This window comes from Ornithodoros turicata, chromosome 1 (assembly GCF_037126465.1).
Source record: "Ornithodoros turicata isolate Travis chromosome 1, ASM3712646v1, whole genome shotgun sequence".
NCBI lineage: Eukaryota > Metazoa > Arthropoda > Arachnida > Ixodida > Argasidae > Ornithodoros > Ornithodoros turicata.
The window spans coordinates 227,430,672-227,445,908 of record NC_088201.1 but is presented as its reverse complement, the minus strand read 5'-3'; the positions used below and the strand labels follow the sequence as shown (position 1 = coordinate 227,445,908).

The 15,237-nt window shown below is 46.7% G+C and overlaps 1 protein-coding gene across 1 annotated transcript in view; it reads right to left on the bottom strand.

The window, feature by feature from the left end:
* LOC135395658 (uncharacterized) overlaps positions 1-15,237 on the bottom strand; it is a 72,914-nt gene that overhangs the window by 24,674 nt on the left and 33,003 nt on the right. Inside the window, exons 6-8 of the mRNA XM_064626757.1 lie at positions 14,456-14,518; positions 13,140-13,291; positions 12,817-12,854 (exon numbers count right to left, since the gene is read on the bottom strand). Coding sequence (XP_064482827.1) covers positions 12,817-12,854; positions 13,140-13,291; positions 14,456-14,518 — 253 coding nt within the window. The remainder of the gene's footprint in view (positions 1-12,816; positions 12,855-13,139; positions 13,292-14,455; positions 14,519-15,237) is intronic.

Sequence of the window (15,237 nt, the reverse complement as noted above, 5' to 3'; positions counted from 1 at the left end):
GAAGACGCAGAGCTTGGACGTTCACTTTGAAAACGTTTAGCCCGAAAGGGTGCCTTCCCAATTATGAGTCACCCTGCTCGCCACATCCGACGTTCTTGGCCACATCCAGTCGAACCCCTACACATTCTGCCATTAAGATCTGTCGCATTCGATGCTCTCCGTGGACGGTCAGCAAGTGCGAGCCGAGTACGACTTTAAGAACGACCTCGTCAAAATTCCCTAGTTTAACTTCTTGCAAGAACTGGGTGAAAAATATTTCAAGTACAGCTACGACAGATTTAAAAAAACGGGTTCCTTCTCTACTTCAACTTAGACATGGACAAGTGTTCTTCTCCTTCGCATTTGAACGAGTGGCAAAAAGGAAACGTTCGCACGCAATTACGCTGCGCTAAAGCCCTTCCACATGCGGTCACCGTCCTCTTGATTTCCGAGTGTCTACGACGGGTCTGCCGTGTTTTTCGACAGCTAGAGACTTCCCCCCATCAAAGCAAACCTTCGAAGGACTTTACTAGTGGACGAGTATAACGACCACTGTATGCAATCGCCTTTTTCACCTTACTGCGGACTTTTTTGTATCTACGTAGCCACAACCATGTCGAAACGCTACAGCTTGAAAAATTGTGTATCCATGTTTTCCTGTACCCTCGACGAGAATGACGAAACAATAAAATGTCTCCTCGTGAGCGAACTCGTTTTGTAAAGTAAAATAGTCTTTATTCTTTCACGACATACACAAGACGCTTGCGAGGCGATCTTCCAACGTGCTGACCCGACGCTCGTGGCCGGTCACCGTGATGTCGAGGGATGTGTGGAGAAGCCAGTAGCGACGGACGATAGGTTGGTTGAAACCCACGTTGATGAGACACGGGTCGACTGTCTCTCCTCGTCTATACTTTTCCAACAGCTCGAGCTTGTAATCTACGAAACGCTTCATTTTCTTTGCAGTCTTCCCACTGACAGTGAACAGACGTAAGGGTATTGTCTTGAGAATCGAGCGAAAGTCACCCTCGCAGGCATCGCCTTGAATATAATCGCGTAATCGCAGCAAGCCCCGATACAATCGCGTTTGCACAAAGGTTGCAAACCTCTGCTCGGTCGTCATGACTCAGACGGAATGAGAGTATATACACAACCTTTTTTATTTATCGTGAGAGGTTATACATAAATTAGGCTCCACCTTTGGTTTCGTAGCCGGGAAGACAGCCCAAATACGGACGGAGGCTCTATTAAAAATAACGAGAAGACGTACCTTTGGACCACAATCCACCGCAGTTGGTGCAGAAGGAGCGGGTGCTGCGAGTGTCCCGGAATATGTGAAGCGGGAAAAAACCGACTTCACACGCAGCAAAACTGTTGTAAACTGGAAACGAAACTCTTCAAACATTTCGACGATGATGACAACATGGGTATTACTTACGAGGATCTACCAAGGTGAGCAGGATGGCACGAGAATGACGATCAAACGTTCGCTTCGACATTTATAGTAAAGCTTTTCCTCTCACTCTCTGTGACGTACGTCAACGTGTTTGGACATGTTAAGAAGTGTATGAACATGCTTGGAAGTGTTCTGACACGGGCGAATCGTCGAAGTCGTCCGTGGTCACACTAGTTTCTCTCTCTCACTGTCTATGACGTCCTTAAACGTGTTTGAACATGTTTTGATGTGTTTGAACATGTTTGAACGTGTGTAGCCATGAACCCCGCAATATGAAAACGTCATACAGTAGTGTATAGTGGTTAGTGTATCGCCTCCAGTGTAGGAGGTTCGAATCTCACTCTGGGTCTTCTCGTCTGGGACGGTTACACAGCATGTGCCAGCGGTTCCTCTCTCTCTTTTTAGTCCTTGAACGTGTCTGGTCTCGAACACCCCTGTGCCTCCCCCTCCTTGTCGCACGATAGTGGAGGAACAAAGGCGGCGTCTTGTCACAGAGGCAAAGTGTCAGATTTACGTAATCGATGTATATGACGTAAATGGGGTTAGTGCGAGCGTGAGAACCCTGTACTATAAGATGGTCATCCTCCTGTACCCCCTCGTCCACTATCCCCGAATCAAGACCGTCGAGACAATGCTGCACACGTTCCAGACAATTTTGGACCTTCTGGTCCACAGTCGGCCATCATTTGGTAAGTGTTTCTCTATCTCTTCTTGTTTAGAAATAGTTCCTTTCTAATACCTAATGTTCCTCTGTAGGTTTCACTGTAACATACACTGTACAGCTATTCTTCCAGGTGATCCCCAATGTGGGAGGAGATGTACCCCGCTTGGATATGGAGTCATTTTTTGCAAATGTTCGCCATCGTAGGCGAAGAGGACATAGAGACAGCTACGACAGAAGTGCTCATGGCGTGGTACACCACGGAGTGGCGAGAAATCACTGTGCAGCGGGGACTAGAGGGAGGGCTCTTTTTCAGAGTGCCCCAAAGCTTACAGGGGCAGACTTTACCGCTAGAAGGCACTGCCCCTTTAAGCTTCGGAGCAGCTGCGCACCTTCTCTACTCCCTGGTGCACCAGTGGAACAGAGCGAGACAGCGGGTTAGAGAGAACTCGCTGAACGCTGGATGGCTAGTCAAATACCGTGAGTGTTTTTCGATAGTGGTTTTTGTTCGTAGAATCTTTATTCTGGTACTTATGGAAGACCACGAGTATCCCATGTTAACGCGACACGCAATAAATGCGTATCGTCTTTCGCATCACGTGACTCTCTCTCTCTCTCTCTCTCTTTCTTTCTCTCTCTGCCCCAATACAATAGAAGTATAGGAAACCACAGATCCTGCATATGAAAGCGAGTGTGGGATAATCTGCAGTTAAAGATGCTGTCGACGATGCCACCGAAATGTCGCCTCTGCTTGCATAGGAGGTAAGTGCATTTTTGTGTTTAGATCGTTGTTTGAGTAATGCCTCTTTTCCTCTATTTCGTAGGTGCACTCGGGAGAATTCTTTTAAATTGTGGGGAGGAACTTCATGTCTAACATGAGGTTCGATTAGGCTTCGCGAACTTCAAAATTCGGGGGAGCATCACCTACTCTATTCAAAATTTGGGGGAACGCGAATTTATGTTCAACATAAATTCTGATTAGGCTTAATGGGGAATTGTGGTGTATCCCCCACACCAGTCAAAATTGGGAAGGGGTAAGAGAGTTTATGGCAAATATGAATTCTGATTAGGCTTAATGGGGAAGATTTGGGGAGTACATTTTATTCTGGCTTTATTCAAAATTGAACACGTTCTTTCATTTTTTGTTAGATTATTCCAAAACGGGGGGTGGCGAGAATTCATGCATAACAGAATTTCATTAGAGTGCATGTTGATTATGCAAAATTAACGAGTACTTAAAGGGAGAATTATTTCAAATTGGGGTTAAATTAAACCCTTCTTTCATTTTTCGTTTGGTTGTCATCGTCGACGTTATATGCGATATCACAACGGCATCAAGTAAGACATGGCACGGGGTCCAAAGTACAGACGCCACCAGCGCAATGTGAGGAGGAGGAGGAGGAGGCGCTCTGGTACTATAACGATAGATCGAAAGCCCATGAGGGGCATCCATCCACGACGTGAGCCGCTTCGTGAAGCAAAATGTAAGTAGTCCAGCTCTGTCGTGTGAGTGTATTCTTTGTATGCCATTGTTTTTCAGGAAGCGACAGCCGCTGTCGTCGCATATCATGAAACACAGGAGCAGCCGTTCAGCAGCCTCCCCGATAGCAAAACTACCTGCCTGTATAGCAGTACGACCCCTCCTTGTACAGCATCGGGCAAAAGAGACCATAAGCATCCTTGTGAATCGAGTGACCGTGGAACAAGAGCAGGCATCTATCGATCAACTCATTTGTATCTATTCAATAAAGATGTTTCAGTGAAAGAAAACACAGAGTGCCGTCAAGCTATTCGGACTGTTTAATGAGTTACATTTCGATAACCAAACGGTATTTCAATAAATCAATGACAAAGTTCGCGATGTAGACCGCTTGCAAATGTCGCTGCTTCCGCAGGGTGTACTTAATATGAGCGATGACATGAGCGATGACACGAGCGAGAAGGTACACGATGTCTGCAGCGATGTAGTTGAATTCTGCGTTGGCCAAGCTCACTAATTCGCTCATCAGACCCGGGGGTCTGTCCGGAACCGTTATACAGACGTTCTTGTAAGGGGCATAGATCCAACGCACAATCTCCTGAAGCAGACCTGACGAGATATCTCCTATATTGCCAAAGTCTACCACGTCTATCACGTAGCGAAAAGCAGCGATGAAGAGCTCGTTGCGGGGACCTGCTCTGTTGAAACATTCCTTCTCCACTTCTTCCCAAGAAGCGTGGGTGCGGAAACAATTTTGTAACGAGTGGTAGCTGAAAATCTTCACGTATTGATGACGCGAGCACAGTGCGCGCTGGCTTTATACAGATACTCGTATTTACTCGTGTAAGGCCCGCACTCTCCACTTTCGAGCTGAAAATTTTGACAAAAAAAAAGAAAAAACGAAGCGAAAAGGGGGAGCCACCGCCACCCACTACTCTCCATCCATTTGCAGACGCTAGACCACGTCATTTCCACGTGAGCTCTGCCACGCATTTCCCGCAGTTTAGGATCGTCAGTTTGCGTCATGGGGAAGCGTCTCAATGCGTACACTGCAGCATTCAAGCTATGAGTCGTCGAGTACGCTGAAGAGCACGGAAAACGTGCAGTGGACGGGAATTTGGCGTCGACGAGAAGTGTGTGTGTGTGTTCCTGGATACGTCAGAAAGGACAGCTCCCCGGGACCATGCGCAACCGAAAAGCGTTCCGTGGAAAACAGTGCAAGTTCCCAAGACTCGAAGCACAACTTGTGGACTGAATACGACGAGGAGCATTGGCTATGCGGTCTCAACCGAAATGATACGCGTAAAAGCCCTCGCCATCGCCCATCACATGGACATTCCGCGTTCCGTGTCATTCGACACCATCGTAAAGAGCTTCAAGGTGACTGGAATCTCCAACAACATGGACGGCACCAAAGACGACCACCTCCGGGCTGACGGGAACGACGAGAGCGCAAGTGATACTGCGAGCGAAGATGATGATGACAAAGACAATTATTAAGGTCCGCGATCATTGGTAAGTAAAAGTTTGCTTGACGAGTTATTACACCGTTATTACGAGTTATTACTACGTTACTTTGATTAGCTACCGTGGCGAAGTTGAGGTTCTGATGAGCCTGTTTCGTGTAAGAACCGCACCCCCTCAAAATTCCGAAAAAAAGTGCGGACCTTACACGAGTAAATACGGTAAACGCGCGCAAAGAAACGAGAATGAAACCGAAACAAAGGAGCTACTCATTACCGCTGGGAGCGCGCACGCGGTGGAAGGAGCAGAGAGTGAAACGGAAACCACCCGCGGTCGGGTGGGCGGACGGGGCAGACGGCACAGGAGCGCGCGCACGCACGCATGTGTAGCAGTCGCGGCGTGGCGCCCCAGTCACTTGCTGCTTGGCTGCGTAGAGAGCAGACGTGCGCTCGGTTGCTCCTCGGTCCTTGGCCATTATGACTTTTGCAATTCATATTTTTCCCGGCGAGCTTTCTACATCACGAGTATGTGAGCTTCTTGCTAGCGGCACCGGCCAGGAGCCTGCTCATAACATGTCAGGTCACATACTTATGGGCGAACACCACCTTTGGATATTTCTGTTCTGAAATTCAACTGTTGCGCACAACATGAATTTTAGCAACACCACATTCGACTGTCGCAGAGGCAAGAATCCACAAACTAACGCTTTGAAGTTTGCACGTTGAACGGGGCCGTAAACAAGTCGGCAAATATTTCGCAAATAGTGGAACCCCATGAACGAACGCAGGTCATAATAACCCAAGATGCATTTCATTCGGCTTCTGCCTGCACAGTGACATATACAGGGTGTTTCAAAAAACGTGTCATTCGGACTTTATAAAAAAAACGGGGCGACGGAAAAATACGGGGTAAGGGCACTTGTGTGGCAACTGAATTTGCCATCTTGCAAAAATATTTTCATTTGATTTTAATTAAAATAAATTGAATTTCTTTAATTGAACTCCAAAATTTCCCAAGTCAACCTAGCGTTCTTTTTTGTTTTTTTTTACAGAATTTGAGAGCCCGTAGCGAAGTTAGTCAGATCCACCAAGAAATCCGCTCGATATTGCAAATGGAACTGCCCAAAAAAAGTCCCGAAGTTGAGGCTTCAGAGTTTGGGGTATTCAACAGCGCACCAAATCAGTCGGAAAAATGCGCGGAGGGCAGGACATGCTCCTGCCCCCATGAAGCTAGAACAGCTTATCGCCGGACCGGCGTGCAGCACAAGACGCGCAAATAACAAGGCAGGTGACATTCCACCATACGTTGATAAGCGGCAAACAAAAATGATTCCGCCTCTTTTTTCCCGCCCTGTGTTTTTTCGACCTTCTATCTTTCATGGGGGCAGGAGCATGTCCTCCTCTCCACGAATCTTTGCGTCTGATTTGGTGCGCCGTTGAGTACCCGAAACTTTGAAGCCTCAATTTCGGGACTTTTTTTGGGCAGTTCCATTTGCAATATCGAGCGGATTTCTTAGTGGATCTAACTAAGTTCGCTACGGGCTCTGTAATTCTGTAAAAAAACGTTAGGTTGGCTTGAGAAATTTTGGAGTTCAATTAAAAAAATTCAATTTATTTTAATTAAAATCAAATGAAAATATTTTTTCAAGGTGGCAAATTCAGTTGCCACACAAATGCCGATTACCCCGTATTTTTCTGTCGCCCCGTTTTTTTATAAAGTCCGAATGACACGTTTTTTGAAACACCCTGTATGAATGCTTTCAAACATAAGTAACCCGCACGCCTCTCTCCACCACGCATACACCACATGGCTACGTAGCCTTTTGCAGTCCATTCGCGGGATGAGCTCTACTAGGTAGAAAACAGCCCAGAGACGGGACACGAAGAAGAAACAAGTGCACACACAGAGCGCTGACTAGCAACTGAAGCTTTATTCCCCAAAGGGGGCAAAACCGAAAAGGAGAGAAGGAAAGGAGGACAATCAGGAACACTCTAGAAGATAACTAATCTCTTTGTTCAATAGGTCCACTGATGGCTTGCTGACACATTTTTCACCTCTATTATGAATCTGTTCTCCTTCGTAAATTTCCCTGGCGACCCTGTCAGAGTAGTTCCTAAGTACACGTGTGTCTTCCAAACGAGGTCGGCATCCGCATGAGCTCTACGCTCTGGAGGCACGTGACGTTTCCGGTTCCCAGCCAATAAAGAGCCAGCTTCAATATCACCAATATATTATCACCATCATATTCAATATACCTCCTCGTGCGAAGCTCTCCGCTTAGCTGCAGAGGTTGCGTGACAAGACAAGAGAACGCATCGCACGGTCTGGCAAAGCACATGCACCGTCTCACAGGAGGGATGTCACTCGAAGGGGCATGCAGGTTCACATGGAGTGTGAGAAAGGACCGGCTGTGGAGTTTGACAATCACAACGTGGAGTGACACGTGGAGTGACAATCATTCTGGCGAAGATATGCAGGCAAATCCATAGTTAAGTACATATGAGACAGATACCGAATATCTTACATCATGTAGTTGACATCACAAATGGTGAATAAGTTTATATTTGAATGCTCCTAGCGCAATGTGTTATCAAATTGAGCAATAATAAATCGATCAAAAACACCGAACGTGTCCGATAGCTTCGTAATTCTGCATCCTGTAGCCTGTGGAGTGTCCCCGCTTTTATCGCTTCGTACAGGTGAGATAGTACCCGACCGCACTGTGTTGCTGCAGAAATCTCTTCTGCTGTTAGAGAAGGACGCCTTAATGCTTCCCGCATTAACATATCTGCAGGCGGGCAGGATTAGTCAGCTGCCGAAGACATGTGCAACCTGCTTAATACGTGAGTATTGCAGTTGAGCTTTTCCGGTCGTTAGCTTAAGTAGTAGCTGTGGGCTGCTAGCATCCTGGGCGATATCTGTTGCGACACAGTCTTTGCAGCTCCAAGGATGCTCACCAAGGGCTTGTGGTCAATATATATTTAGACGTAATGTCCTGCGTAGTTGGCATGGTATTTAAAGGGTTAGTTGTGACGTGTTTAAAGGTTCATGCGAATTGTGGGTCAACAGCCCGCAGGGAAGAAAGGGTCCGTACGGGCCCTTTCTTCCCTCCGGGCTGTTGACCCCTAATTCGCATGAACCTTTAAACACGTCACAACTAACCCTTTAAGTACCATGCCAATGATGAGGACGGTGCCCAGAAGAACAGTCTCTGTTCGAAATATCGGCGGCTTCTGTCCTGAGGCAGCTCCCTTCCTACCTCTCTACCGGTTCGCTGGATTTCTACCCATCTACTATACTAAAGGCAACGAGGACTGCAAGCGTTTCCTTTTCAGTCGCGGAATAGTTGAGTTCAGCTTTAGTAAAGGTGTTGGAGTAGTATCCTGTCACATGCAATTGTTGCTGAGTAGATGCGGTACAGTTGGGCTGATAGAGTACAGCGCCGGTTCCATAGTAGGACGCGTCAGTACGTAGTTCGAAAGGGAAGTTCGAAGTTTGGTAGCGTAAGGACTGGATCGGAGGATATGGCAGTAACCAAATGGTTGTACGCAGCTTTGCATTCTGCTGACCATACGAAGGGCACATCTTTCTGTGTTAGAATAGTCAGACACTTTGTTTTCCTAGCGTAGCCTTTGATGAACGCGCGGAAATGTCCAGCCAGACCAAGAAAAACACGAAGCGAGTGCAAATTGTGTGGCTTGGCAAGCTGAGATATCCGTGCTATGGACTCTGCTTTTGTCGCCTTTGTGTAGCTATCAATATCAAATACGCGTCCTAAGAAGGTGACCTGGTGCTTGAAACTTGACTTTTCTTAAAGTTGACTTTAAGCGAAGCTTTGCAAAGTGCCTGCAACACTTGATGCAGATGATTGTGATGATCCGAAGTCGATTTGGAGTAGACCAAAACGTCGTCGATGTACACTTGACAGAACTTTCCTAGAAAAGGCTGCAAAACTTCATCCATCATTTTCTGGAACCAGGCGGGAGAATTTTTCCACCCGAATTGCAATCTGTTGTACTCATATAGGCCGTTGAAGGTTGCAAATGCTGTATACTGCTTAGTGTCTTCAGTCAGTGGAATTTGCCAGAAACCCTTTGCCAAATCGATTCGAGAGAAAAGGGAAGGCCTACCAGTTTCATTGATGATGTCGTCTATTCGTGGCATTGGGTACGGGACGAGCTCCGTTTGATTGTTAATTTTCCTGTAGTCCGTGCATAAGCGCAAGGAACCGTCTTCCTTTGGTACTATGGTCACTGGGGATGGAAAATGGGAAGTAGAGTGTCTGGTAACTCCAGCTTATTGTCCAGCTCCTGCGCAAGCCACTTTTTCTTGTCTCTAGACATGGGATACGGTTTTTGTTTGATTGCTGTTGTGTCAGTGAGCTTAAATGGAACAGCAAAATTCTTCATAGCTGGAGGGTAACCCTGTGGACAGAACAGATCAGGGTAGGCTTGCTTGATGCCCTCTGCGTCCTGAAGGCATAGTACTGGTTTAATGTCTTCCCGTGGGTCGACGAGTACCTTGTCATCCGAGGAGAGGTTCATCTTGAGAGTTTTCATGCCAGGTCGTGAGAAGAGAAACTCATACTGGACATCAGGCATTACCAAGGCATGGAGTGAGACAATTCTTTCCTGGAACGTCAGTGTAATATCGGCCCATGTGTCATGTAAGATTGTACGACCATCATATGCTTGTACGACAGGTCTTCCAGTTGAGCAGGATCGACTTTGTATATGTTAATGACAGAAATGGACGCTCCTGTGTCGAGGAATGTCTTAATGGGATGGCCATTCACGATGACTTTGATGAATAGAAGATTAGTGTGAAGAAGAAAACCAGTCTGCTTTGGTGTCGTCGGGTGGGACTGCGCACCCTCGTTTATTCGTTTAAATTTTCTCCGCGTGTAGTTTGAAGATTGTCGCTTGTCGCAGTATTGAGTTGCCCGGGACAAGCGTAGTCCTTTACTTGTGGCTTGTCCACTGGTTCCGTTCTTCGGAGGGGTGTCGCAGTTTTGTGGGAACGAAGTGCAGTATCCAGGGGTGGTGAGAGGTAGTGTCGGGTGTTCAAATCCTTAAGGCAGGGAGACTCTCGACGGCTGTTGCCGCCCTCACTAAAACTTGCGTCCGCATGTCCTTTGGTAGTCCATGCACAACCAAATGAACTGACTGCTGTGTCCCGAAGGTTCGGTTCGGCTATGTGAAGCAGTCTGCGTTTCTCGTAGAAGTAGTCAAGGGTAGAGCCAGATCTAAACTTGTGAAAAATTGCTTTGTCCCAGTTATCAATGGGATTTTCGCGAAACGACTTCAAGAAGCTTTCCTTCCACTGCAACCAGGTGTCGCCACTGTGTTTGGGAAGGCGCAACTCGTACCACTTCTTTGACATGCCAGAGAGAAAGAGTCGCATGTTTTTATCATGTCATTGGCAGTGGACCAGTGATTGCATTCACACGCATACTCGTAAAATGTTATCCATGCTTCCGGGCTGGTTGTTTGATTGTCAAAAACGTCTACCTTTATCATCTTGAAGTGAGGGAGAACAGGAGCAGACTGAGAGCAGGACCGAATTGAACATTTCCTGACTCTGAAGTTGCTGACTCTGTGCCTCCACTAATCGAATGGGCGCATCGGTTGCGGAAGGCTGCGCAGCACCCATCAGAGTTGAAGCCTGTGCAGCGACCCTGAGAGCACTTCCGATATGTTCCTCGTAGTCCATGACCCTCATGTTGATCTTCACGAATCCTTCGGTAAGGATCTCCTGCGGCGTTTTCTTGATTTTTGAAAGCACAAGTTGGCGAAAAGCATCGCTGCTCACTGTTCTGGGAAGTTCAACGGCTTCCTCATCCGCCGGCGTACAGCTTGTAAAAAGCAGCTGTCCGGTCGAGTCCGCTTCGACGTGGAGCTGAACCCACATATTCAGTGTCGGCTGCGCCAATTGTAAGACTTTGCTGTCTCAAAACTGTTTATTTCTGTATCCTTCGATTCTCGATCTCTCTTCTTCGTCCTCTTCCGCGCCGCGCTGGCGCCGCTCACATACAATAGTAAAAAGGGGATAAGTCGACTTAACCCGTTATTGCATACAGAGGTTCAATTGCACTCGCATAACGAACTTGATTTATTCCTGAAGCAGCATGGAATGGACAGTGAACATGTGAATAATTCGAGCGTGTAACCACATTGTGACGTCGCGTGGAAAATTCAATTCTTAAGACGTTCTACGAAGCTTACACTGCCATAAATTCTTTCGACGTTTATCATCAATGTCGTTGTTGTTTGAAGAAATAAATAAAGGCTAAAGGATAATAAAGGACGCGCCGGCTACTCCACATTATATAGTTAACATGTTTAATTTCTTCGCTAGCATCTATTATCGACTGCGACACAAGGGGAACCACTGGGAGAATGAAACAAGCTTGTCAACTGGCGGGTCATCGCGAACATATGATACAACGTGGCGCGGAATGTGGTGCTTTAAGCAACAATCTTTTTCAGCGCAATACATTCACGTTTATTAATATTCCCATTGCGTTCATTCTATTGTTTAATTTCAATCAATGTGACGCCACTACAGCGATACGACGCATACCAATGGCATGATTGTTAACGTGGTTGCTAACGACGAGGACAATCACTGATCAGACGGCGAAGATTTCAATCGCCCGCGGCAATCCCCACAACAGACTGGAACGCTGTGTAGATAACAAATATCCACAGCGCCCGTTCGAAGCGGAGCTCCAGTTCTTAGACGGGCACCTCCGTGAAGCGAGTAGGACAGCCCTCAACGATCTCTCCCGTTAATTACAGGTAGAGCAGCTAGAATGTCGTCCCTCTTGGTCCGCATGCTGGCGCCGTGTGCAAGTTAAGGTTAGACGAAGCTGTACAAGAACATGTCATCCACACTCATGTGCATAATACACTTCGACTCCATCCACTCCACTCCATCAAAGATGGCTACATGCATGAAAACTTCAGCCCACATTCTGTTTTACTCTGTTAGCACATTTTCAGAATATTTTGAATGATCCTTGTATTCATGCAATCGCAAACCGGAGACATGAAGCAGCAGCACAACGTCATCAGCACTGAAAACGTTGACTATCGATTATATCATGTTCTCAGAAGCAAGATGCATAAATGTTCGAGGGCCTTCTACATTCTTTATCATGAATCAGAGGTACCTAAACAGGTCTGTCTCTTGCCGTTCGCTCGTCATCCATCCAGTAACACGCTTTGAACACAAGACTAGCGGCCACAATGACATTCCATGGTGTTCTGCGGCCGCTGTACGCCTGTGACGCCGCGTCAACTGAAGGCAGCGGCGACCGGGGCAGGTTTGGAAATGCGCCACTGAGCATCCGAAATAGGTCTGTTCCCCCATAGACCACAATATGCGATGTAGCTTGGACCCCTTTTCAACAACCGTTCCAATTAGTTACCTACAAGGTGTGAGCCTATAGAGTTTCAGCATCAGCGCCAGTTTCGGAATTTCAGTGTTGGGCTGCCCTGCTCGGTAGCTCAGTTGCTAAGGTGTTGGCTCGCTGAGCTCAAGATCGGGTTCAAACCCGGCCGAGTGGGGCAGGAATTTTTAAGGAGGTAACATTGTCTATAGCACAATGCGTCGGGGATTTCAAAAGAACCTCGTGTGGTCGAAATTATCCGCAGTCCTACCCTGTGGCACGCACAACATGTCACCAGGCCGGCAAACCTACATCTATCATATTGACCCCATTGTTTTCTCTACCAGGCTGTGCTTATTACTTGCTGTGCCTTGTATACTTACTCCAATAATACCTCTTACTTTCGTCGCTGAGAATCTTTCTGAAAACGAAAAATGTGAAGTTTCGACGGAACCATTTTGATGACCATTAACTGACTTTCGCACTGACGTTCGAAACGATCGCAGCACACCAGCTCAACATAAAAACAGAACGATCGCTTTGGTGAAAACCAAGGTAGTAGACACTTTGAACAATGGGGAACTGTTTATGCTAAAAACACATTCTCTTGCATTCGGCGTGAAAAGTCTTGCAATGAATTTTCATGCAAGGGGTCTGCGATCTAAGGGAGGCATCTCGTTTCATGCGCTATTTCCTCGACACCCACCTCGTTACTACGAAGACGATGTCGGACTCGTTGGTCCCAGGGTACTCAACAAGTTTTCCCTTAAGTGTCTCATGGCATTTATCTGTGTTAATTGACGGAAGCTGTCTACCAGGAATTTCCAGGAGGTGGGTCCTGTCCTGTTCCTCATTCATCTGGAAATACAGACAGTTAACAAAGATGGGTAGAAATCCAGCGAACCGGTAGAGATGTAGGAAGGGAGTTGCCTCAGGACAGAAGCCGCCGATATTTCGAACAGAGACTGTTCTTCTTCTGGGAAGAAGAACAGTCTCTGTTCGAAATATCGGCGGCTTCTGTCCTGAGGCAACTCCCTTCCAGACAGTTAACAAAGTCATGCATGTGTCCCTAGGTCATGAAATTCCGGGGCCATGAAATTCTATGACAGTAATTATCATCATCACTGACGCCAGCGTGGTTGCTCCTTGACATAGGCTCAAATTTTTAAATGCGACTGTCCTTCGAATGCTTTGCTTCCTTTCCTTAGGAAGCCACAACGGTACTCTCGTCAGAGGGTCGCCTTCTTTACCTAGTTATAGTGTGGAACTCTGCTTCTGCTTTCCTGAAAAGTGGAATCTTAAGTGCTTTCAGCAGTGCGTCTCATTGCGAGAGTACACAATATATCTTTACTAACCGCGTCCTACGGACACGCTATTGTCCAATATTTTGAACATAAAAATGTTTTAGATTTGCACTACATGGGTTTGAGAATGGACGATTTCAAGGCATCCCAGTGCTGAATGAAGCACGCGTAGGATTGCCGATTGCGCTTCATTTTCGATGACTTTTGACACGTGTTAACATTGACGTTGTAAGGATACCCAAGCTATATCCACTCGGTGTATGCTGTCAAATGTAGCATCATGAACGCTAATACACCATAACAGATAAGACAGTGGTCCTGCTTAAGCCAATAATGTTCTATAAGGCCCTGCAGCAAAACAAGAAAACCGATGGCGTGTCGACGGAAGGCGCGACTTGAAACGAAATGTAGCCCAACAGCAACTTTCGTAAATGCGGCGCTTTAGTGTCTTAGAAAGGAAGACCGGAAGGGAAGGATAGTCTGAAACTGAGTGGAAGGTTCTCTGTCTCTTATTTCTGCCCATTAATGATAAACTCGAAACACGGAACACCGCGATATCAACATCCCTTGCAAACATATTCCAATAATTTGTTGCCGCTATGAAATTGCCTTGCCTTCAACCTGGTTTCATGCCAGCACCTTGGCTCAGTGTGTACCCTCTCTATGAATAGGCCCACTGATGCTAATGCATGTCTGGAAGTCGAGTATAAGATCGTACCACATAGGTGTCGTAAACTTTCATCTTCATCTTGATGTTATTTTCTGCAAAGGCTGCATTCATCTGGAACGTAAGAAGAGAAATAGACGGTGTCCGTTAATTCCTATATTACGCAGTGTTTTTGTCATACGGGTCGAACTTGTGATTCGTATACATTACATGGCGGTACAAATTACAGAAAAGGATAGCCTTCGTCCAAGAATAAGTTCCAACAACATCGTATAGTGTGGCGAGTTCCATTCAGAGCGAAAATAATTTTTCCAACGCATTGGGTATGGTTTAAGCAGTGTTGTACAGCCTGGGGGAAAAAAATGCACGGAACAGCACCGTGACGCATCTCTACATTGCAGTGACATCCAACCACGAAAACAAGGGCGGACATACATACTGATACATAAATAGAATAGTGAGTCACCCGTTTCTGACTGGGAGGTGTTGGGTTCGAATCCTACCACCGACTGTTCTGAGGTTTTCCCGCGGTTTTCCGGAGACTTTCCACACGAATGTTGGCCCCCTGAAGTCGGCCCAGCACGCACACTAACTCCCCTACACCCAACTTCTTTATGCTGCCCCCTGTTCACCTGTCCACATCTGTACGCCGCTCATAACCACAGTCGCACCGCGGCGCTAATACGGAATAGAAAAAGTTTCAGAATTGACCTCTTCCTGGCATAATATAGATGACCACTGCGATGAAGAGATGCGCCAGTGCCGTGCATGTGAACTTTGCTTTGTGAACAGATGTACATGGCGGTACCGGACATGGATATATATATCGTAAT